The sequence below is a fragment of the Canis aureus genome, chromosome 18 (genome assembly GCF_053574225.1).
Source record: "Canis aureus isolate CA01 chromosome 18, VMU_Caureus_v.1.0, whole genome shotgun sequence".
Lineage (NCBI taxonomy): Eukaryota > Metazoa > Chordata > Mammalia > Carnivora > Canidae > Canis > Canis aureus.
Window position 1 is genome coordinate 33,833,267 of NC_135628.1, and position 26,204 is coordinate 33,859,470.

Below are 26,204 nucleotides of genomic sequence, written 5' to 3' on the forward strand. Positions count from 1 at the left end.
GTTTCTCAAAGGGCCAAACCTGCTTCTTCCTCAGAATCTTTGCATTTACTTCTTTCAACACATATCTTCATGATGGACTTCCTTCTCATCTCTCTTCAAATGTCATATTATCTGAGACTTCTTCCATGGTCATTCAAAATAAAGTGGTTTTCTTCACACAAGTCTATAGTCTTTATGTCCTTTCATATGGTTAATATATATGTTTTCTCCCTAGTCTTGAAAACATTTATGTTATACACTTCATTTTTCATTTGTTTATTTTTTTGTCCTCCTATATTAGAATGAAGTTATATGAAGGCAGGAACTTTATTCTGGCTATATATCCCAGGTACCTAGAATAACCAGAAAAATAGAAATTGCTTAGTAAACAGTTTGTCGAATATGAAAGCATAAACTACCAAATATATTTTTATAATTTTCATAAGCATTTTTGGGATTCTGAGTACACAAATTATGATTTTATATTCCACTGCTAGTAAAGTTCTATTCACTTCAGTTTTGCCAATAGAGGATTCAATTACTTTTATATGCTGCATTAATCTATTTTGACAACTAGATCTTGCTTATACAAATACTGTGTTATCTTACCAATGCCAGAATCATAGATATAACTATATGAAGATCAGTTAACACTGTCTGCTAGGAGAATTTTTTTCTATGATTGAAAGTACATCTAAGATTATGGTGGCATATAAGATAGCAATAATACCTAAAAACATTAATAACAGTTAAATGAAATTTTGATACCTCTTATGTTTAAGAATTTTTAAGAATTTTAATACATTACATTGCTAGTTACACTATTTTTAAAAAATATTTTATTTATTTATTCATGAGAGACGCAGAGAAAGGCAGAGATACAGGCAGAGACACAAGCAGAGGGAGAAACCGCATCCTGCAGGGAGCCCAACGCAGGACTCCATCCCCAGACCCCAGGACCATGCCCTGAGCTGCAGGCAGATGCTCAGCCACTAAGCCACCCAGACCTTCCTAATTACAGTATTTTATTACCAAAGTATTTTTTTCTGTAACCTATCTCTATGGCACAAACCAAAATGGCAAGAACAAAACACAGACCATTGTAGTAGTAATTTCTTAATACTTGTAAATAATTGATATTAAACTTTATTAAAACATGAATTAAACCTGCATATTCAGGTATTGGTAATATCTTTATTGCTATTTGTATTGGTTTGATGGTGGGTCACACTTCTTTTAACATCAGATTATTCTTAATATTTAATAGTTTAATTAATGTACTAATATTTGGAGTAGATTTCAAAATATTATGTTCCAATGCTTTTAATTTGGACCTTGAAAATAATTAGTTTATTTTTCTGGAATTAAAGAAAATTTATCCATTTTGTTTTATCATTCTTTCCAAAAGACATGCCTCCTGAAATTATAGAACTTGAGAATGCTGGATTCTGTAATATTCGAAAATATAATTGTATGATAGTGAGAGTGTTTGGTAAAGGCTTCAAAGAATCACCTTCAATTAAATGTGAAGTTACTAAACTGCAGGTATGTTAAATTTAGTGTTGAAAAACAATTAAGTTTATGAGTTATTCAGATTAATTTTATCTTGGACTAATTTGGTTTACCAGTTAGCAACATAATCCCAAAAGATGTCATATCCACAGAGAGCTCAGTAGGAAAATGGCTAAGTTGCTTAACCTTAAAGCTTCTCCCTTATTTGTTAACTCTATTAAACTATTTTATATAATTCTTATTACAGTATTGGTTCACTATTCCAGTCATACTAAGAAATTAATATGATATTAAGCTTGATATGCAAGCTTCTGTATTCATCGAAATGTAAAACCACAAAGAATGGAGATCATTTTTGTCCAAGACAATCTGTATAATTTATAGGACATAAGGATATGAACAATTCCCTTTACAAGACAAAAAGATGAAGATTAACTGCACTTATCCTGTATATTCTCTTACTATGGATTTCAAAAAGAAAATAGTGTTTTCTTTCTTCGGGCCACAAACAGCACATATGATCACTCAGTCTGAACACTGGTATATCAGATTATACCTTATTTGGATGATTACTTGTATGTTCTTCTTTTTCTTTATTCAGGTGGCTTTTTATTTTAAGGAAAATTCTTTGAAGTACTTACTTAGAGAAGCTGAAAACTTAAAACAGCAAATGACATTTTAGCACTCTTTATACTTTTTTCTCTAAATTGTTGAAGCCAAATATAATACTGGGTTTGAGAATTTAAGGAGGAAATAACTTTTATATCTGTCTTTATCAAATCATGATACAAGACAAGTATACTTACTTCCATGTTTTTTGAGTAGAACTTTTCTAAATAACCATGAAATATTTTAATCCCAGTGAAATAAGACAGAAAATAGAAAACGGAAATTTTATTCACTTCAGTATTACTCAAGAGAGTAGACATTATGTCTACTGTTGTTCATGTAAAGTTGTTCATGTTGTTCATGGCAGAATAAATTATATGACATCACACTACTATTAAGTGACTTGCCAAGAAAGAGTTTTGTAGGTTTATTTTTTTTTTTTTTTTTTTTTTTTTTTTTTATTGGTGTTCAATTTACTAACATACAGAATAACACCCAGTGCCCGTCACCCATTCACTCCCACCCCCCGCTCTCCTCCCCTTCTACCACCCCTAGTTCGTTTCCCAGAGTTAGCAGTCTTTACGTTCTGTCTCCCTTTCTGATAATTCCCACACATTTCTTCTCCCTTCCCTTATTTTCCCTTTCACTATTATTTATATTCCCCAAATGAATGAGAACATATAATGTTTGTCCTTCTCCGACTGACTTACTTCACTCAGCATAATACCCTCCAGTTCCATCCACGTTGAAGCAAATGGTGGGTATTTGTCATTTCTAATAGCTGAGTAATATTCCATTGTATACATAAACCACATCTTCTTTATCCATTCATCTTTCGTTGGACACCGAGGCTCCTTCCACAGTTTGGCTATAGTGGCCATTGCTGCTAGAAACATCGGGGTGCAGGTGTCCCGGCGTTTCATTGCATTTGTATCTTTGGGGTAAATCCCCAACAGTGCAATTGCTGGGTCGTAGGGCAGGTCTATTTTTAACTGTTTGAGGAACCTCCACACAGTTTTCCAGAGTGGCTGCACCAGTTCACATTCCCACCAACAGTGTAGGAGGGTTCCCTTTTCTCCGCATCCTCTCCAACATTTGTTGTTTCCTGCCTTGTTAATTTTCCCCATTCTCACTGGTGTGAGGTGGTATCTCATTGTAGTTTTGATTTGTATTTCCCTGATGGCAAGTGATGCAGAGCATTTTCTCATATGCATGTTGGCCATGTCTATGTCTTCCTCTGTGAGATTTCTGTTCATGTCTTTTGCCCATTTCATGATTGGATTGTTTGTTTCTTTGGTGTTGAGTTTAATAAGTTCTTTATAGATCTTGGAAACTAGCCCTTTATCTGATATGTCATTTGCAAATATCTTCTCCCATTCTGTAGGTTGTCTTTGAGTTTTGTTGACTGTATCCTTTGCTGTGCAAAAGCTTCTTATCTTGATGAAGTCCCAATAGTTCATTTTTGCTTTTGTTTCTTTTGCCTTCGTGGATGTATCTTGCAAGAAGTTACTATGGCCGAGTTCAAAAAGGGTGTTGCCTGTGTTCTTCTCTAGGATTTTGATGGAATCTTGTCTCACATTTAGATCTTTCATCCATTTTGAGTTTATCTTTGTGTATGGTGAAAGAGAGTGGTCTAGTTTCATTCTTCTGCATGTGGATGTCCAATTTTCCCAGCACCATTTATTGAAGAGACTGTCTTTCTTCCAATGGATAGTCTTTCCTCCTTTATCGAATATTAGTTGCCCATAAAGTTCAGGGTCCACTTCTGGGTTCTCTATTCTGTTCCACTGATCTATGTGTCTGTTTTTGTGCCAGTACCACACTGTCTTGATGACCACAGCTTTGTAGTACAACCTGAAATCTGGCATTGTGATGCCCCCAGATATGGTTTTCTTTTTTAAAATTCCCCTGGCTATTCGGGGTCTTTTCTGATTCCACACAAATCTTAAAATAATTTGTTCTAACTCTCTGAAGAAAGTCCATGGTATTTTGATAGGGATTGCATTAAACGTGTATATTGCCCTGGGTAACATTGACATTTTCACAATATTAATTCTGCCAATCCATGAGCATGGAATATTTTTCCATCTCTTTGTGTCTTCCTCAATTTCTTTCAGAAGTGTTCTATAGTTTTGAGGGTATAGATCCTTTACATCTTTGGTGAGGTTTATTCCTAGGTATCTTATGCTTTTGGGTGCAATTGTAAATGGGATTGACTCCTTAATTTCTCTTTCTTCAGTCTCATTGTTAGTGTATAGAAATGCCACTGACTTCTGGGCATTGATTTTGTATCCTGCCACGCTACCGAATTGCTGTATGAGTTCTAGCAATCTTGGGGTGGAGACTTTTGGGTTTTCTATGTAGAGTATCATGTCATCGGCGAAGAGGGAGAGTTTGACTTCTTCTTTGCCAATTTGAATGCCTTTAATGTCTTTTTGTTGTCTGATTGCTGAGGCTAGGACTTCCAGTACTATGTTGAATAGCAGTGGTGAGAGTGGACATCCCTGTCTTGTTCCTGATCTTAGGGGAAAGGCTCCCAGTGCTTCCCCATTGAGAATGATATTTGCTGTGGGCTTTTCATAGATGGCTTTTAAGATGTCGAGGAATGTTCCCTCTATCCCTACACTCTGAAGAGTTTTAATCAGGAATGGATGCTGTATTTTGTCAAATGCTTTCTCTGCATCGTTTTGTAGGTTTATATTCTCTTGGAAAGTACACATTGTGCTTACTTTCAGATACATTATTTGCTGTGATATTTATTCTCATATTACATTCCTTTTCTAAACATCTGATAAAGAGCACACTGTGAAATTCTCTAGCACACTATACAGAACTACAGAAAGAAATATCCATGTTCACTAGCCCCAACCGAACTTACTTAGATTAGCTATTTTCTTTCGCACCCTGTTCAGGATATTTTTGTATTTCACTTGTAAGACAATTTGGTTTATTTTTAAATATTTATACTCCACTTCGCATTTTCTCCACACTGTGTTGATTTTAGTTATTTACTTACTTGGAAAATATACAAAATAATATCATGGTTCTGAGGGTCTGCGCCATGTGAAAGGTATACACAGAGAAATGCCACTGTCTTATCATCTCTGCCACTCTGTCCATTATCCTTTCTTTCCATTCCATTTCCATCTATCACCTTGAGGTATCCACTCTCATTATTTTCTGGTTTATCCTTACTGCATTTCTTTTGCACAAAGGAACAGATAAATCCCTTCTTTTTGCATGAAGGGTAGCGTATTATTGATGTTCTTTTCTGCTTTTGCAGTAGTACTCTTAAACAAGTTTTTATCTAGAGATGCAAGCACCCAATCCTTTCTTTCACTCCCTTCCCCCCAAAACAGGAGTTTATAGAATACAATTTTTAAATACTTATAGGATTAAATCCAAGTAGCTATCCTAGAAATGATTAGCCCTTTGTGATCCAGCTCTTGTCTAATTTTGCAAACTTGAACTCCCTGGAGTTCTACTAAAATCTCATGCTGTCTCATGCATCCTTGCCTTGCACTTGGTATCCCCTCCAGCCACGCTGAATGGCACTCTCTCCATTTCTGCTTCCAATGTCCAGATGGCAGTCTCTTCTGCTTTCAGGAAGAGAAGCCTCCCTAACTGTGCTAGACTCAATGGCTTCTTTCTCTCTCACTAAGCTTTATTTGAGTCTCGATTACAGCAATATTAAAATTATTTTATTTGTCTGTCTTTTCCTCTGTGATCTTTTTTTCATCAGAGAGTCCTCAGCATATAAAGATACACAAAATATGGATAAATGGAAAATAAATAGAACTCTGTTTATTCCTTATTTGGGGTAGGCTTCTCCAAAGACAAGTGGAAATAATTTCTGGATTTCCAGTCATTGGCTGGAGTCTTGTTTCAATGCACAAAGTCCTGTGTCCATCCAAGTGTCCATATCATGACTACCCTGAGACATTGTTGTCAATTTCTTTCCACTAGAGGGGGACTAGAGAGGGACCACTGAACTGACCAATCTGTTGGGCCAGATTGTACACACCCTCTTAAACATAGAGATTTCTACTTTGGCCTACTCTTTCAGTTATCAAATCTTAACAGGATAGTTTCTGTTGGCCACAGGTGAGCATGTTCTTACTTTCTTTCCCATCTCCGACTGACCCTCAGTATGGAAGTGTCAGCATGCTCCTTGACCATTTCTTTTTTAAAAAAAATATTTTATTTGTTTATTCATGAGAGACAGAGAGAGAGAGAGAGGCAAAGACACAGGCAGCGGGAGAAGTAGGCTCCATGCAGGGACCCCAATGTGGGACTTGATCCCAGGACTCCGGGATCACGCCCTGAGCCAAAAGCAGATGCTCAATCGATGAGCCACCCAGGCATCCCTCCTTGACCATTTCTGAACAATTGAAAGCATTCTGCAGTCAGAAATTTTTTAAAAAATTGAAATCAAAATATTGTCAATAAAACATGTCCTTTTAGTTTTCTGTGTAGTTACCAGTACACAGAAAATTATTGTGGCTTTTCTTTTTTAGACACCAGTGCATTTTAATACTGAAAAATAGTCCTTTAAGCATAGGCTAAGTGTGATATGCCTCTGAGTTATTAAATAGGGCTAACTGATTAGAATTTAGTTATAAGTTACATAAATTCATTCGAACTACCCTGAGCAAAAATAGTATTTATTATAGGACAAGATGTTTTTCACAGAATCAGGATTAGAATGTAATTGCTGAATTCTCAGGAATAATTTGAACTTGAAACTTGAACACATTAAAAACTCTGTCTGCACTTATATGTGTGTTTATCTGTCTCAGTTCTGTTTTTCTCTTCAGGCTTCATTTTTCCCCTTTTACTAGATACTAACTTTCTCCAAGTAGTGAGAAGCACAGCCCCACAGCTCCATAACTTTGTGTCTTGCACCTCAAGCCACCAGAGCTGGACAAAGTTACCCTCTAGTACAAAGTTAAAATATTCCAAATAATCAAAGCATTGGCTCAGCTTAGATCCACCAGGGAGTAGTTAAGTGTAGTTAGGAAGATGGGTCATATAAGAACATGAGGGGGTTCTGGGAACCACACAGATGGAAGAATGGAAAGAGCAATTTTGAGTAGAAGTAGAAAGGAGCTTTTGCAGGAGAGATTAGTTTCTGGGTAGGAAATCAATCCACTGTGTGTCAGCTATGTAGTCAAATGTGTTTCCTCTTCCTACAAAACTCACTACATGGTGATTCATTATGTATGATCAATATTGGTAACTTCTTTGATCTGAACCCATAAGAAATGCATGAGGCATTAGAAGCAGTTTCTGTCAAATTAAGGTGTATATGATTTTCATTATTCTGGATAAAATTCACTGTGGATGTCACTTTTATTACTTCATTATATATTCCAATATACCAGGCATGCATTTTAAAATTTATATTTTGATCATACGTAATTTACTAGCAAGAGATTTCCATAATTAAAAGGGGTTAATTACCTTCTCATTATGCCTTTAGTATAATAGCAGTAAATGGGTCCTTGGAAAACCTGTCTACACGCATACTGTTTTTCAAAATAGCAGAACTGTTGATTGTCAGCTGCCCCCTGATGTTCAACCATCTGATACCATGAATCTGATGGGTGAGAAACCAATTGCGAAGTGGCAATTAAAGGTAAATATATATATATATATTATCATATTTGTAAACAAAGTAAATATATATTAAAAGTTCATAATTTATGAAGCTACATTTAGAATAAATTATCTTATTATAAAACTATATCTTACAGGTATCCAATGATGGTTATAGGTTCAGTAATCCCAAAATAATGATCATTTATGATGGAGCTTGTCAAATTTGTGGTCTCTATGGGAACGACTCATGTGCTCTAAAGGTATGTATTTTTTTTTCACTTATTTTCACATTTACTTGATAGGTATTTTCGTGATCATGGTATCTCCCCTGCCAGGTAAGTATTGATAGGTATTTTCATTTCCCATGCTACTGGCATGATAATGGTATATTAGTTTTTTCACCTTCATATCAGAAATACTAATGGAGAAAAGCCTTTCTCAAGTTTATATGAGGTTAATTAAAATTGTTACTCTGACTGTAACTCTTGTTGAAATGGCAAGGAAAGGATTTCTACCTTTTGTGTTTTAAAGTTAGCAGATTGTTTATTCTTTAAAAAAAATTAAAAGAGGAGGTTCAGATTGAATTTTAATTCCTGCATATATTTCTTTTTAAGGACTAAAAATTATTTTCCAGTAAGATGTTTCTCCGCAGTCACCTAATCTTTGTAACAAGTGGTGTGCATTTGAATGGAGCTTGTAAAATGTATAAGGCTAACACTTTTACAGGAAGGAGGGTTTTTTTGGTTTATTTTGTTTTGTTTTTCGTTTTTTTCTTTTTTGTGGCAACTAAATTAATTGAACCTTGCAAATCTCCACCACTGAAAGGATCACAGAACAACCCAAAAAAAGCTGAATCCTCACAGCCACACCCTCTTAACCTAGGTCCAGTCTGTTGGGTTTATCAACAGATCTTTCTCACATGCCAGCTGCTGATTTAATAGATACCATGGATCTAATATTAGTTAGCTCTTCAAAACTGAGAAGCATATCAAATAATACTCAAATTTAAAGTATTATTATTTAAAATTTTAAATCTATCTTCCCTTGAGATTAGTAATTAGACCATATCAGTAAGAAGTTTCTGTTTCTGAAAAGTTGTTTGATTTTTACTTTCCCCTAAATACTCCATTTCCACATCTTACAAGAAATACTTTTTTCTTTTTTTAAAAGATTTTATTTATCTATTCATGAGAGATATATATAGAGAGAGAGGCAGAGACACAGGCAGAGGGAGAAACAGGCTCCCCTCAGGGAGCCCAGTGTAGGTCTCAATCCCTGAACTCCAGGATCACCCCCTGAGCCAAAATCAGAGCTTAACCACTGAGCCATCCAGGCATCCCAAGAAATACCTTTAAAATGTCGTAACTCACAATTGTTTTATATTCTTTCTCTTCTTATTTTTGCGTCATGTTCTAAGTGACATCAGAGGAGATTTTGTTAAATGGGCAAAGTTTATATATGCTGAACAAAATTTGGTCTTCTACCCAGGTTAAAAATGATTGCTACATTTAACATTATTTTTTTGCAGATCAGCCTTTCTTTCTACTATTTTGTAAAATATCCATTGTCAAGTGTGGATAATTGTGCCATGGTTCTGGTTGAGTTTCACCATGTTCAGAGGACATAGTGGGCTCCTAGAGCAAGGGAAAATGCTATAAACTAATGTGTTTCTGTAAGATGAGCAGGGGAAAAAATTGCTTCATTTCTTTATTAAAAGAGTACTTCCAGCTGAGTTAGCAGTAAAAAAACAAAGAACAAAACAAGAAGAAAAGACAGGTTTTCTTTTATGTTATTTATAAGCTATAATTCTACATAGAGATAAAGCTATAAAGTGTTTTCTTATTCTCTCCATATTGATCAGTTCCATTAGGACATATGAAAAAATCAAAGCAGACTTAAAATATACTTTCACTAGAATCACCAACATATGTGATGCTGGCTTTCTATGTACATTTTTTCCTAAACACTAACTATAGTATCTTGTTTTTCTTTTTAAATTTCCATTAGGAAAATGTTTGCATTATTGATGGACTCTGCTACGTTGAAGAAGATAAAAATCCTACCAGCCCTTGTTTGATTTGTAAACCAAAAATGTCAAAATTTACTTGGTCAGTTTTAGAAAGTAAGTTAATCTTTATTAATCCAAATGTTTTCTCTACAAGATATTTTTTAAGTGATTATAAACCATGAGTTACATAAATGTGTTTAAGATGAACACTGTGCTTAATTTAGCATCTTTCCTGTCTGCATGATTCACTTTGCTTGAATGTAATATAAGGTGAAATGTTATTTCATGTAATTTCTACAATTATACTACAATAGAGTATGGGATTTTCATTTTAACGTTTGATACTGAAAGCAAATGTGAATTATTAATAGAAGAAATGGAAATGATTAGTTCAGCTATACAGTTTGTACAAGTCAAATAGCTACTAACAAAACAACCTCTCAAGTACTAGGTAAGTACATACAACATCCATCAGTAAGGTTGGTGGGTATAGTGGAAAGAGAACATTGCTTTGAGACCAATGCTTTATATCCTGTTCTTAGCCTTAATTCTTTTTTAGTTTTGTGACAAGATATCTAGCTATTTAAATTCCAGAAGCCATGCATTCATCACCTATTAAATAAAATTACCTGGACTCACGAATCTATTAAATGCCTCCCAGCCCTACCATTCTGTGACTACTTGAGTATAATAGCAGGTCCAGATAATGTCTGGATACTTTGTTCCATCTGAAAAAATACCCCACATCATAGTTATGTACCATATAATTTCATCATTTCCTCAAAATACAGCATCCATTCCTGATCAAAACTCTTCAGAGTGTAGGGATAGAAGGCACATTCCTCGGCATCTTAAAAGCCATCCATGAAAAGCCCACAGCAAATATCATTCTAAATGGGGAAACACCAATAAATAAATAAATTAATTAAATTAAGAAATAAAAAAAATAAAAATAAAAAAACATTCCTTGGCATCTTAAAAGCCATCCATGAAAAGCCCACAGCAAATAACATTCTAAATGGGGAAAACCAAAAAAAAAAAAAAAAAGGGGGGAGGAAACCGAGAGCCTTTCCCCTAAGATCAGGAACACAGTAGGGATGTCCACTATCACCACTACTATTCAACATAGTACTAGAAGTCCTAGCCTCAGCAATCAGACAACAAAAAGAAATAAAAGACATTCATATTGGCAAAGAAGAAGTCAAACTCTCCCTCTTAGCAGATGACATGATACTGTACATAGAAAACCCAAAAGACTCCACCCCAAGATTGCTAGAATTCATACAGCAATTCAGCAATGTGGCAGGATACAAACTCAATGCCCAGAAATCAGTGGCCTTTCTATACACTAACAATGAGACTGAAGAAACAGAAATTAAGGAATCAATCCCATTTACAATTGCACCCAAAAGCATAAGATATCTAGGAATAAACTTAACCAAAGAGGTAAAGGATCTATACCCGAAAAACTGCAGAACACATCTGAAAGAAATTGAGGAAGATAAAAAGAGAAGGAAAAATATCCCATACTCCTGGACTAGAATAATTAATATTGTGAAAATGTCTATGCTACCCAGGGCAATTTGCACATTCAGTGCAATCCCTATCAAAATACCATGGACTTTCTTCAGAGAGTTAGAACAAATCATCTTAAGATTTGTGTGGAATCAGAAAAGATCCCTAATAGCCAGGGGAATATGAAAAAGAAAACCAGAGCCGGGGGCATCACAATGCCAGATTTCAGGTTGTACTACAAAGCTGTGATCATCAAGACAGTGTGGTACTGGCACAAAAACAAACACATAGATCAATGGAACAGAATAGAGAACCCAGAAATGGGCCCTCAACTCTATGGTCAACGAATATTCAACAAAACAGGAAAGACTATCCACTGGAAAAAGGACAGTCTCTTCAATAAGTGGTGCTGGGAAAATTGGACAGCCACGTGCAGAAGAATGAAACTGGACCATTCTCTTACACCAGACACAAAGATAAACTCAAAATGGATGAAAGATCTAAATGTGAGACAAGAATCCATCAAAATTCTAGAGGAGAACACAGGCAACACCCTTTTTGAACTTGGCCACAGCAACTTCTTGCAAGATACATCTATGAAGGCAAGGGAAACAAAAGCAAAAATAAGCTATTGGGACTTAATCAGGATAAGAAGCTTCTGCACAGCAAAAGAAACAGTGAACAAAACTGTAAGACAACCTACAGAATGGGAGAAGATATTTGCAAATGACATATCAGATAAAGGGCTAGTATCCAAGATCTATAAAGAACTTATTAAACTCAACAGCAAAGAAACAAACAATCCAATCATGAAATGGACAGAAGACATAAACAGAAATTTCACCAAAGACCTACACATGGCCACAGGCACATGAGAAAATGCTCCATCAGGGAAATACAAATCAAAACCACAATGAGATACCACCTCACACCAGTGAGAATGGTGAAAATTAACAAGACAGGAAACAACAAATGTTGGAGAGGATGTGGAGAAAGGGGAACCCTCTTGCACTGTTGGTGGGAATGTGAACTGGTACAGCCACTCTGGAAAACTGTGTGGAGGTTCCTCAAAGAGTTAAAAATAGATCTGCCCTATGACCCAGCAATTGAACTGCTTGGGATTTACCCCAAAGATACAGATGCAGTGAAACGCCAGAACACCTGCACCCCAATGTTTATAGCAACAATGTCCACAATAGCCAAACTATGGAAGGAGCCTCAGTGTCCACAGACAGCTGAATGGATAAAGAAGATGTGCTTTATGTATACAATGGAATATTACTCAGCCATCAGAAAGGACAAATACCCACCATTTGCTTCAACGTGGATGGAATTGGGAGGGTATTATGCTGAGTGAAGTAAGTCAATCGGAGAAGGACAATCATTACATGGTTTCACTCATACGGGGAATATAAAAAATAGTGAAAGGGATCATAGGGGAAAGGAGAGAAAATGAGTGGGAAAAATCAGAGGAGCTGACAAAACATGAGAGACTCCTAACTCTGGGAAATGAACAAGGGGTAGTGGAAGGGGAGGTGGGCGGGGAGATGGGCTGACTGGGTGACGGGCACTGAGGGGGGCACTTGATGGGATGAGCACTGGGTGTTGTACTATATGTTGGCAAATCGAACTCCAATAAAAAAATATACAAAATAAAATTTGTCACTTCCTGAAATACAGCTTATATAATTCCATGTAGATATTTCTTCATTCTCTTTCCTCAGTCAAAAGACCAGGCATCATTACCCCCTGCCCCCAGCCCCATGTAATTTTATCTGAGTCATAAAACCTTATACTGTGCTTTGTAACATCACTATATATATTATTGTATATAAAAATTCCGTTACTGTGTTAGACCATTTGTCAGATAATTCATCGCTCAGGTGCAAGACTCATGGGGTGTTATAGGAAGACGATGAGAATTTGGAGAAGAATTTAGTGCCGGAGACCAGGGAAACACAATAGAGCTTATGAATTGATGTCTATGTTTTTCATGGCTTGGTGTGACTGACTCATCACAGATTTACAATGTTCAAGGATAAAAGGGTCTGGAAATATCATCTATCCCAAATTTCTCATATTGAGGGGTGAGGACATTAAAATCAGTAAATTATATAAAGATATATGAGGGCAGGGACGCCTGAGTGGCTCAGTGGTTAAGCGTCTGCCTTTGGCTCAGGTCCTGATCCTGGGGTCCCGGGATCGAGTTCCACATCGGGCTCCCTGCGGGAAGCCTGCTTCTTCCTCTGCCTCTCTCTCTGTGTCTCTCATGAATAAATAAATAAAATCTTAAATAAAAAAAGATATATGAGGGCAGAACAGGAGCCAGAACTACATTCTCTTGGCATCAGTGCTTTGTTGATGTCAGCAGAGTGTATTTGTACCCAGCGCAATTAAAAAGGCTATTCTTCCTATCTGTTAAGCCGGTGGGTAAGGAAGGGGGACATTTTTTAATGTGACAGTATAAAAAGATGTTTTAAAGCATGACATGAGCACAAAGGGAGCCCCCGTGCCCTCTGAAATAACCAGCATTCCAGCATGTGAGCTTGGCAGCAGGAAAGCCCTTGGAGGAGCAGAGTATTGCTGTGACTCTCTGGCCCCCAGTTCTAACTGAGGAGACAGGTGCAGTGAGGAAAATTCAGGGGACAAGAAAAATGAACAAGAAAAAAAGGTGTCGAGGGGGAAAGTAAAGCTGAAAAGGGAGAGGATGAAGGAGAGAGAGTGAAAGAGCAAGCAGTTAGTTGGTCGACTCCAGAAGTAATTTTCAGATCTCAAAGAAGATGCATCCTGTCTGAGGAATGCAGATGTGGCTATGTATCTTATGCTCTGGTCAAAGTGCTTTTATGCTCTCATAGCAAATTTTGAAGTCTTGCACCTGCCAGTTACTTTTACATTTTCTAAGAATGCAATTTAATTTATTTCAAATGTAAAAAAAAATTGAAAAAGGAGTCAAGGTAGGTATTGGATGTTATAGCAGAGTTCAAAAACTTCATCAGAATGTTGAAGTGAGAGCTCTCTGTAGCCTAGTCTCCCTTTTCCTTTATCTTTCTACACAAATATAAAGTATATGTTTTCTCTGTGACAGACAACCAACCTCCAGTGATTCAAATACCGCAAGACAAATTACAGACATTTTTCGGGGAGAACTTTTTGTACCAGTTCACGGCCTTTGATCCTGAAGGTTCTGACGTCCGTTTTACCTTGGACTCGGGTCCTGAGGGAGCAAATGTTTCCTCTTCAGGACTTCTTATGTGGAAAACAGAATCCCAAACTCCACAGGAATTCACTCTACGTTTTAATGACGACTGTAATGCTGAAACGAGAGTCACGATTATGGTAATATTTATCATTACGTAAATGCCACTGAATTAATTAACAATACCATTATCTATTTTAAACTCAAAATATAATTCTTAATTTGTGATGAGGAACTAAATTATTCAACGTCATGGGAAAATTAAACTGCCAAAATTCTGTTTTTGTTGGAATTTAAACCTTAGGGAGAGTCTCAAGTCTAGAGCATGGAGCTAAATGACTAATTCCTAGACCATTTTGGCCTGTATATAACTATGAAAAAGATAAAGAATACATTCATGTCTATCTCTCTGAATGATCAACCTAAGATTGATAATTATATACTTTTCCTTCAAGGAAAGTCATTTTTTATTGACTGTTATTTTGGTATTATCAGTCATGAGCTATTAATAGTGTATTTTGTACACTGTATTCACTTGAAATTTGGGACACATTTATAGAGAAGTAGTAGTATGAAGCGCAATTGTGTACTGTCATGTTAACCTGTTAATTCAAGTGACTGTTTATTCTCTATATTTGGGATAACTGGTGACTGTTTTACACTTCAGGGATTTTTTTTTCCAATTGTGTTGCTTGCATTATAGAAATTGATCAATCATCTAGTAACATTTAAAAATTTTTCCCCAGCATTTATATTTTGGCTATGCTCTTGAAAGTTGGCATTATTGCTTTATTAAACTATCTTTTCAAATACTCTTGTACATGAAATATATATGTATTTTTAATTTTTTTTAATTTTTTGCAAAACTTGTGATCTGGTCGTACTTACACATAAACATACATACTTATCACAATTTCTGGGGGCATAAACTGAAGTTACTTTTATTGAAAAGTAGAGCATTTACTTTTTGTTTCTTTTGAAGGTGACTGTGAAGTCTTGTGATTGCTTGAATGGTGGATTATGCGTGTCAGACACTAAATCTCCTCCAGGAAGTGGGATGTACCTGTGTGTCTGCTTGCCTGGCTTTCAGGGCAGTCTTTGTGAAGTGAACGTCACTGAGTGCCAGTCAAACCCCTGTGGTCTTGGCAAATGTGTTAGTGGATTTCAGAGTTATTCTTGTGTATGTCCACCTGAACTCAAAGGTAAGTTTTGGTTCTTCGTGAATGAAATTAATATGTGAACAAGTTAGACAGCAGATTAATCTGCAAACAAATTAATCTGCAGATTACTCAAGCAAGTATATGGTCCTAAAGATTTTAATACACATTTAGAAAGTCTAGTAAAAGTCATCACAAATACATTTGCTACCCATATTCTTTTATGATTTACATTGAATACACTCTTATAATTTTTCCCATTTTCATAATTTTAATGGCAATATTCCATGTCCATGTAGTATTTTGCAGGTTCCCAAACACTTCTGTATATATTTAGTAGGTAGAAACATATTTTAATGAATTGCCATTAAAATATTGTATGGAATAATAAGGAAATTTGCCATGGGAAATGTAAAAATTATCATTTAAAAACGTTGATATTTCATTAACTTAAAAGGATCATGAAAAAAAGATCATGACATAACGTTAGAGTTGAAATTAAATGAAATTTGCTAACTCATTAATTATCCTAAAGTGTCTGATTCTAGAAATCTCAACCAAGTATATGAATGACAACTTTTAATTTCCCAAGGCTTTTTATATGTCATACCGATATTTCCTCTAATTTCCAGATATAAATTTTATTTTATTTTATTATTTTTTAGATATAAATTTTAAATAAGTAAATATGCAATTATTGAGCTGATATTTTCCTTGAAGACATCTATTTTAACATTGTAATAGAACTAAGCAGGATATTTAGGTGTCTACTAGTTTTCTCAGCATTTTGAAATAAAAATAATAGGGGCACCTGGGTGGCTTAGTCAGTTAAGTGTAAGACTCTTGATTTCAGCTCAGGTCATAATCTCAGGGTCTTGAGTTCAAGCCCTATATAGGCTCCATGTTCAGCACAGAGTCTGCTTGTCCCTCTCCCTCCCCTTCTGCTCCTCCTACTGCTCACATTCTCCCTCTCTCTCAAATAAATAAATAAAATCTTAAAATAAAAACTTTATCATTTTATAATTTGGAACTATTGAACTATAGACTACATTTAAAGAATTCATATGTTGTACTCTAATGAATAAATGACTATGAATATATTCATTCAATTAAGTTTTTAAGCATTTCAGAGAGCAATACTTGATCTCAAAAAATTTTACTGAGGAAAGATTAACTTTTCCTAGCATGCTGTAAAATTTTCATGGATTTTCACGGCTAATGCATTAACTGCACTGAGTAAGTTGTCCTTAAGTTAAGCAGGCAGTCATTCTAATAACTTTTTAAAAAATTCCCTGAGCTTTTTGTACAAACAAGGTAAAAATTGCTGCTATTATATGGTAATTTTTTGCCTTAAAATATTAATGGCTTTCTTATCTTCTTTTTTATAGAAAAAAATCTTATGTACTTGAAAGGTCTTTATTTAATGTTAAATAGAATCTAGTTAATGACTTTTTAATTCTGCTGTAAATTTTAAAATGAGTACATTCCTCTTAATGTATGATAGCTTTTCCAGAATTTATAAGACATAGCTTAAAGTAAAAGAAATAAGGATGTCTTTAGGAAAGTAAAATAAAATATCTTTAGGTAAAAGAAATCAAATAATGAGTGCTTGATAGGACATATGATGTTTTTAAAATAAATAATTTAAACTCTCAATCTGTATTTTGTTTAGGCAAAACTTGCCAGGAGGATGTTGATGAGTGTGAATCCAGGCCTTGCTTTCCAGGAGCAGAATGTCTCAATACCTTTGGTTCCTATCATTGTGGTGCATGTCCAAAAGGATTTTATGGTGATGGGAAAATATGTCATGGTAAACGTCTCGATTTTCTGCCATGAAATGTTTTTTGCTACATTTAATTAATCCAAATTTCTCAGTTCTATTATCTCTTTAACTCATGCATTCATGTGGTATATATTCTTTAACTGTCATGCACTGAGCTGGATGCAGAGGATGCAAAAATACATAAGACATGCCCTCTGACCTAATAGGTTTGAGTATAATACCAGGGAGTCTAATGTGTAATCACATAGTTAAATATGGTGTTCTGTGTCTTGATAGAAGTGCCTGGAGAGAATAGAAGGAATACGAGACAGGGAATCATGTCTACCTGGAGGGATAATGAAAAGTTTTAAAAAGGAAGTGTTGTTACAGCTAAATCTAATGTATCCAGTCAAGAGAGAGAAGCTTTCTAGGCAAAGAAACATCTTGAATAAGGGTGGAGAGGCATGTAATGTCACAGCACACCTTGGGCACTATGAATAACTCAGTGTGCTTAAAGTCGAGGGTAAAAGGGACTGCTACAAAGAGTTAAAGCTAGAGAACTAGCCAGTGGCCAGATCACTGAGACACCATGAGAAACATGATACAGTTTACATCTGAGAAGTCTACTCAAGACATGTACAGAGGATGACCACTTATGGGTGAGGAACTGTGCAAGTCTGAAGGTGGGAAGAAAAGCTGAGACAATATTACAAATAAGTAGGAAAGACATGAAGATATTCTGACCTTGAATAAGGAGGTAATGTCTTAAAGAAACACTAAAGAAGCAAGTTGATGGCCTGTGGTCTGTAATTAATATTAATGTGGAAAAGGAAAGAGTTACTAAGTCCCAAGCACTCAGTTTAGGCAAATGAGTGTGTAGAATTGGCATTCGCATTGAGATTAAATGAGATCATAAAGGAGGATTTGGATCCAATAGGATTAGTATCCTTATAAAAGGACACAACAGAGAACTTACTCTCTTTCTGCCCTGTGAGGACACAGGGAGAAGGTGGCTGTCTGGGAGCCAGGAAGAGACTCTCACCAGGGACCAAAAGGGCCTCCATCTTGATCTTGAACTTGCTACCCTCCAGAGTGGTAAGAAAATAAATTCCTGTTGGTAGGACACTCAGTCTCTGGTGTTTTATTATGGCAGCCTGAGCTGACCAAGACACACAACATGCGTGAAAACTAAGAAAGAAGAAGTGATTTGGGAAGGGAAAGAATGCATTCAGTATGGATACATAGAGATTGAGGTGACTTCAAGTGGCACTCAGGAGGGAAGGTTAAAGTAAAGATACAGTTCTTAGCGGCATAAGTCCTGGATGAAATTGCCCAAAGAGAATGCTAAGAGAAGGGAGGACAAAAATTGGTGGATGCTAACATTTTAAAAGCTTAAAAGAGAAAAGTTATTTATAGAAGACAGTGTCAAAGAACCGTATTTTGGTATCGTTAGGTAAATAAGACCCCATTTTGGTGAAAAATAGATATTAATGCAGGATGGTAAGGGAAGTTCCCTATGAGCTCAGCCACTCACATTTCTCCCTCCATACACAGTCCCAAATACTCAACAGTATCATACCCTTCACTCTATGAACTCAAGTGATCTAAAATCTGCCTTTCACAGAAACTCATTCCCTGAATGAAACCTATAGCAAGTGGAACTTAAGACAAAAGCAGGTTGAACCAACTCCCATTACACGAGTGATTAATAAATTTCTCAACTCTGTACAAGACATTTGTGTATTTAAGAAAATGCTTATACTTAAACAACAGAAATTCATTTCCTCAGAGTTCTGGAGGGTGGTAGGTCAGGATCAAGGTGCCAGCAGGATTGGTTTCTGGCTTCTCTCCATGGCTGACAGATGGCTACCTTCTCACTGTGTCCTCACCTGTACACCTTCCTTGTGGTTCCTCCTCTTCTTAAAAGGACACCAGTCCTGTTGAAATAGGACCTCACTCATTACTTCATTTAACCTTAATTACCTCTTTGAAGGTAATATAGGCACATTTAGAATTAGGGCTTTAACATAAATAAATAAATTTGGGGGAATACAATTCAGTCCATAACGCATGGATTTGCTGAAGAGGAACATTTAAACTAGCTCTGTAATCTAAATTGTGAAGCGTTCATTCCAAGTGACATTTTTTTAAAAGATTTTATTTATTTATTCATGAAAGACACACAGAGAGAGAGAAAGAGACAGAGACACAGGCAGAGGGAGAAGCAGGCTCCATGCAGGGAGCCAGATGTGGGACTCGATCCCGGGTCTCCAGGATCAGGCCCCTGGCTGAAGGAGGCGCTAAACCGCTGAGCCACCCGGGCAGCCCTCCAAGTGATGTTTTTATTGTATGTTCTTACAGTATTTTGATTTTGTAATAGTTTAGTCTGTTTTTCATGCATACATCCATAGTTGAAACACAGATTTTACATGAATCTACTACACATACTGTGGTTCTGACAAGTTCTAACAAAAGTAAAACTAAGGAAGAGAATGGTAAAAATGCCATACAAAGAGAGAGCTATGTTAAGTCAACAAATGGAAATGCCTCTAGTAAGTAACGATCTTGCTAAAATTTAATGATGAGTAATACCTCCCATTTATTTCCAAGAAGACCAACATAGTTTTCCGTAGGGATTTTTCTTTTTAAGATTATACAATACAGTTTACAGATTATTCTTTTTCTGCTAATCCATTGACTCCTTTGGTTTATATTCTAGAAAAATGATGCATGTTGTATAATGAACAAATGACATTTAAGATGATTTCAGAGAAGCTTATGACTGGAAGTGACCATTTCAAAGTTATATTTTATAACTCCCTGGTCATTCAACATAAGCTCAAACCCTAAAAATTATAAGAAGCTCATTATTTCATAATGCCTTTTCTCTTCCTAAAGAGTACTATCTTTATAACTCTTGATTTATACAATAAATATTCTAATTGTCTTCATAAAGACCTTACACATTTTACATTAGTTTTCTTTATGCTTTTGCATTTTGTAATATTAGCTATTCATCTTGCAAAATTATCACTACACATTTATTTTGAAAGATATCATTGTTGATTACTGCAATATAGGAAAGCTATCTGATTTTAATGTATTCATGCATCGTTACCTTACTAAACGCTCTTATTTACACTGTTTTTATAGTTTATTCTCTTTCTTTGTTTTATAAATAGGTAATACCTCTTGCCAACAGTGAGTTTGTCTCTAACTCTTATTTACTTTCTTATTATAGTAGTAATTATGATTTATTCTGTATTCATGGTATACCAGCGTTAGATATTATTTATATACTATCTCATTCAGTCCTCTCAATAGTTATAGACAGTAACTGTTATTATTTCCATTTAATGGATATTACTCATCTTTACAGAGGCATAGATGAGTTAAGTATTCTGTTCTGATTTATAGAGTTTGTAAAAGAAGAGAGATTTGAACCTGAATAGTCTGACTGCAGAGTTCCAGCTCTCAAACTTGGGCCCTCATTGAAACGGCTGGGACCTCCAGTGCAAAGTGTGTAGGGAGAGAATTGTTTCTTAATGGTTTTAATGGAAATTCTTCTCACGTTTCACCATTAAGTATGATATCATCATAGGTTTCTGCTAGAAAACCTTCACCCAGTTAAGGATGCTTTTATTTGTTACTTTCTAAGAATTCTCTTTAGTTTTAAATTAGAAGTAGTTTTCAAATTTTATCAAATGGTTTTTCAGCATCATTTATTACTTGCTGTTATTTCTGTTAATGTTTCATTAGGCTAACTTTTTCAGAAGGTTTCAACAGAAAATTGTAACAAATTACTTTTTAACATTTTATATTGCTCTCTTTATTAATATTATAATGCAATTATATGTAATTCGATTAGTAGAGATACAAGTCTATTTCATCCTGATGTAAGAGTCTGTAATTACACTGCTGCATTTGATTTGCTAGTATTTCATTTAAAATGCTTATGTATTTTCATAAATGGTATTGATGATAGGATTATGCCACTTGATCAATTGTTTATAAAACTTTTCATCTCTTTCTGTGCATTGCAAGAGTTTTATAAAATATTCTTTCCTTGATAATTTGGTCATTTTTTTCCATTAGATCATCTGTCTTGGCATCATATTTGGGGGTGACTCTAAAATATTTTTGTTTCTTTCCTTGCAATTGTTCTATCAACTCCTCTGTTTCTTCTTCAATTTAATCATTTATAATTTGAAAAAAAAATGTTTATCTCTTTGAGATTTCAAATTCTTAGCTTAGAATTATACATAGTATGTTTGTATAATTTAAAATTTCCCCCATGTCGGGCTCCCTGCATGGAGCCTGCTTCTCCCTCTGCCTGTGTCTCTGCCCGCCCCCCCCCCTGTGTGTCTCTCATGAATAAATAAATAAAATCTTTAAAAAAATTTTTGCTTCAGATTATTATTATGAATTGTGAGTAATTTCCTTTGCTTTGAGCCTCAGTGTATGAAGTGGTCAATAAATGTTTGTTGGCTATTTCTAACTCTTAATACAATTATTAGTTATTGTTCTTTAACTTTTACAATGTTTAACATTCTATGTACTTGGCATATCCAAATGGATTACAAATCCCTTGAAGGCAGGAACTGATTGGTGACTTCTTATTACTATACAACTCCTAGTATAATGGTATACATGTGATAGACATTAAATGAAGGAATTAATTGCTTAATGTTAAATACTATGGGAAGAGCAGAATATTAATAAATGTTATTGACTGACATTTCTTTTTTTTTTTCGTTCTTTAGATACAGCATTTCAGCCACCATCAACAGATCACTCACCATCTGGGGCAAACTTTACCCACAGTCCTCCTACTGTCAAGAAGTTCTTGGACACACCCAGTAACATCTCACACTTCTCATTAAAATCAGTTACAACTCAAATGAATAATTCAAAGAAAGTTCTTTCCCATCAAATATCAGGCTTTGAACAGATGGATCATACTATCAGTACAAATCTCAGTCTGGAGGAATTGGGAGTTTCCATGAACAACCATAATTCTTTAAGCGTTAACCCAAATCATTCCCCTGGTGAAGTAAAGGATTTTATACAGAGCACCATCCAAACAGAGGCAGGAGGGCATAATTCTCAAATTAACAGGTCTGCCCAAAGTTACACGCAGTATAAAGATAGGTATGCCTCATCAGTTACTAGAGCCATCACTGTTTTGCCAGAAAAGCCTGGATGGATGAAAATATCAACTTGTGCTGGATCACCTTGTTTTCTCGGTGTTTCTTGTGTGCCAACCACAGATGGTCACTTCCAATGTGGACGCTGCCCCTTTGGATATTATGGAGATGGTATCAATTGCAGAGGTAGTATGAAAATTCTTCAGAAGATGGGAAGAAAACTATTTGGTTCACATTTAAGTAATTAAGAGATGCTTTTCTTTTTACTTCACTTAGTTCACCAATTTCTACACCAATTTCTATTCATTGTATTTGTTTATTATTTGTATAAATACTCTTCATATTTCAAAAAAATATTAACATGAGTGTTCCTGAGTTATTTTTTTAAATAATATCAAATAGTACTAAAACTATATATTATAAATACTTTCTGAGTACCTTCTGTGTTCCAAGGTCTATAGAAACATTCTTTGTCAGGTATGCCATATAATGCATAAAGACTCCACATATTATGTGTTATTTTTCCCATTGTCCAGATAGGAAGGCAGAGCCTTAGTGGGCTAGCTCACTTGCCTAGCATTAAGCAGCTAAAGAGATAAAATAAGGATGTGAATGACATTGTGGTCTGGGTTCTTTTCAGCTCATGGTGGGCATTTAGCCCATTAGTAATTTAAATTACTAATTCTGGCATATTCACTTATTTGCATAAACTAGATTTCTCTGTAATTCCTCTAGCTCTTGAGAATAAAACAAGTTGGGCATCACTTTAATTTTGAAAGGAGTGTTTACTCTTCACAATTATCAGTATTGTTTTCTTCGATGCAAATCAAATTGTTGGCTTTGGTACTGCAGAAGCTTTTCTGTGTTGCTGTTATTTTGTTATTTGTTTTGTGTTATTTGTATTTTGATTTATTTGAGACCAACTTAAGCAATAGAGCTTGTTGGAGTATTTCTTTGTTCCCAGTATTACTAAGAGTAATTACTTTGTTTTTTTGGTTTTCTTTCTTTCTTTTTTTTTTTTTTTGTAGGAATAGTGATAATAATAACAACTTTCAATTCTTACATGTTTATAATATAAACTCCATATTATTAATAAACAAAACAAAACAATCACATACATTTGGGTTACCTCAGAAAAATGTTAAATGCCTAATAGAATATATCATGAGTTAAAGAAGCTTAAGGAATACAAACCTATAAACTTAGGATGTGTTCCTAGCATCTTGCTCTTGCACTTTTATATTCTGATTATTCCTGCCATTTACCAACATTTACCTGATTAGTATCTGAAACTTTACAGACCTCTGAAAGAAGACTATAATCCCATTTATGGCTAGCAGCCACCTTCGTCAGGCTTTGCTATGGGAGTAATTACCACATATGGTACTTCTTTCTGACTATATTAGTCATGTTTCTCAGTCACTCTAGTAGTAAAACAAATACAAGGGAAAAATTTTATGGATAAATGCAGATGTTATTGCTTAATAAGCAGCCTCAAAATTTTCAAATTTCAGAGAATTTGATCTTCCTTGTAAGTCTATGAGCAACATGTATATATTGTATCAATAATTCAGCTTTTTTTCCTTCATTTCTGCAGCCATTTGTAGACACCCATGTGGAAAAAGCAGGGAGTGTGTAGCCCCAAACATATGCAAATGTAAACCTGGTTACACTGGTTCTAACTGCCAAACTGGTAGGTATGGTATTCATTAGTTCACATAATGAATTTAATTGATAATTGACATTTCTAAAACATGAGCTTTATTTTACGCAGCTGTATGTCATCCTGATTGCAAAAACCATGGAAAATGTATCAAGCCTAACATTTGTGACTGTCCCCCGGGACATGGGGGTGCAACCTGTGATGAAGGTGATAATTCAAATTAAAAATCAAATAACAGATCCAAAATAAAACTGTTTTCTTTAAAGTTTTTTTGTAAAGATAAACCAGTTTTACTGTGTTTATACTAATATATGCTCATTAATGCTGGTGGGGAAGTCTAAGCTTTTTAATGTTTATTAAAAATAATTTATTTAATTTTTAAAGATTTTATTTATTTATTCATGAGAGACACAGAGAGAGAAGCAGAGACACAGGCAGAGGGAGAAGCAGGCTCCCCGCAGGGAGCCCAATGTGCGACTCAATCCCAGGACACTGGGATCATGCCCTGAGCCAAAGGCAGCTGTTCAACTGCTGAGCCACCCAGGCATCCTTAAAACTAATTCATTTGAAGATTCTGAAAACTTAAAAATAGAGAATTAGACATCCAAAGAGTAATAGCTTATTTGTCCTTGGTAAAATTGTCTTCGGAAGTAATATTTTTGAGTGTTAGTTATAAGGTGCCATATCCCTACGTATATTTTAGCTTCAAGCAAAGGACACCTGATTATTGAATAACTTGCCAAATGTGGCTCCAAGAAAGTGCTAAATCCAAATAGTTAGAAGATACTAAATAGTAAAAAGAATCCTGAAGAGTGATTTTTAATAACATGTCTTTAGCCATATAATTTTATTATTTTGGTTGCAATCTTTGGAGAGGTTATGAAATGGCATTTTAAAAATGGTTAATATTTTAAAAGAACACATTTGTTATTTTTAATATAACATTTTAAAGAACACACTTTGATAGATGGTACAATAATTATGAATAAACTAAGTTACATTAAATACTTTCATGTCAAGCGTAGGTACAAATTAACAAATTAAATTCAGTAGAGAGTGAACTAATAGAACACTCAATATTGATGGCATATGAAAGTAATTGTGGAAATATAGGAGTATTGTATTTTTAGGGCAGGAACATGTAAGTCTAAGTCTCACTTTTCAGAAGAAACCTAAGATGGTATATTTCCATCCAACTAACCCAAACATGCTGATGATTTGCTGGTGTTTTTAGGGTATAAACCTGAATAGTCAATCCCACAGAACTAAATTTCATAGTAAAAGAGAACTGAGGTTGGGTGGGTGACTCAGCGGTTTAGCACCTGCCTCCTGCTCAGGGCATGATCCTGGAGTCCCGGGATCGAGTCCCACATCAGGCTCCTTGCATGGAGCCTGCTTCTCCCTCTGCCTGTGGCTCTGCCTCTCTCTCTCAATCTCTCTCTCTCTCTCTCTGTCTCTCATGAATAAATAAATAAAATCTTTAAAAAAAAATAGAAGAGAACTGAGTTTATTATAAATTGCTCTTACAAGAAAGTTTATTGTGGCTATGATTTGTAAATATAAACTGACCTTTTCCTAATAGCTGATATAATAACATAATCTGTGTCTGCAGAACATTGTAGCCCACCTTGTCAACATGGTGGCACCTGCTTGGCTGGAAATCTCTGCACTTGTCCTTACGGTTTTATAGGACCAAGGTGTGAAACAAGTAAGCAGAACTCTCTTGCAGCCTAATGTAATGAAACTGCTCCTTTAAATAGTTGATGGCTTTAATACTAAGATAAACCCAGAGCCTAGTTATAGAACGTACATTAATGATTTATTATGACAGTTATCATTCTGCATACCACCAGGAGCCCTGGGTGCCAGTACTAAGATAAAGAATTTTGTTCTTAGCAACTCTCTTCTTGACCATTTCTTTGAGATAATAAGAATTTCAGTTTGTTGATTTGCATGTAAGTTTATCTTGTTTCATTTATATCTATGATTATTTTCATTAATAACTAATAATTTTCTCAAATACCCAACTCTTATTTACCATTCAGTTCAGTGATT

General features: G+C 35.2%; 1 protein-coding gene across 3 annotated transcripts in view; it reads left to right on the forward strand.

Moving 5' to 3' along the window:
* The window catches only part of VWDE (von Willebrand factor D and EGF domains), a 99,158-nt gene that overhangs the window by 38,000 nt on the left and 34,954 nt on the right, over nt 1-26,204 (forward strand). For all 3 annotated transcript variants that reach the window (XM_077856739.1, XM_077856737.1, XM_077856738.1), the window contains 11 exons: nt 1,388-1,524; nt 7,583-7,738; nt 7,857-7,961; nt 9,709-9,823; nt 14,310-14,560; nt 15,403-15,622; nt 17,250-17,387; nt 22,103-22,672; nt 24,084-24,179; nt 24,261-24,356; nt 25,762-25,857. In XM_077856739.1, the coding sequence (XP_077712865.1) occupies nt 1,388-1,524; nt 7,583-7,738; nt 7,857-7,961; nt 9,709-9,823; nt 14,310-14,560; nt 15,403-15,622; nt 17,250-17,387; nt 22,103-22,672; nt 24,084-24,179; nt 24,261-24,356; nt 25,762-25,857 (1,980 nt within the window). The remainder of the gene's footprint in view (nt 1-1,387; nt 1,525-7,582; nt 7,739-7,856; nt 7,962-9,708; nt 9,824-14,309; nt 14,561-15,402; nt 15,623-17,249; nt 17,388-22,102; nt 22,673-24,083; nt 24,180-24,260; nt 24,357-25,761; nt 25,858-26,204) is intronic.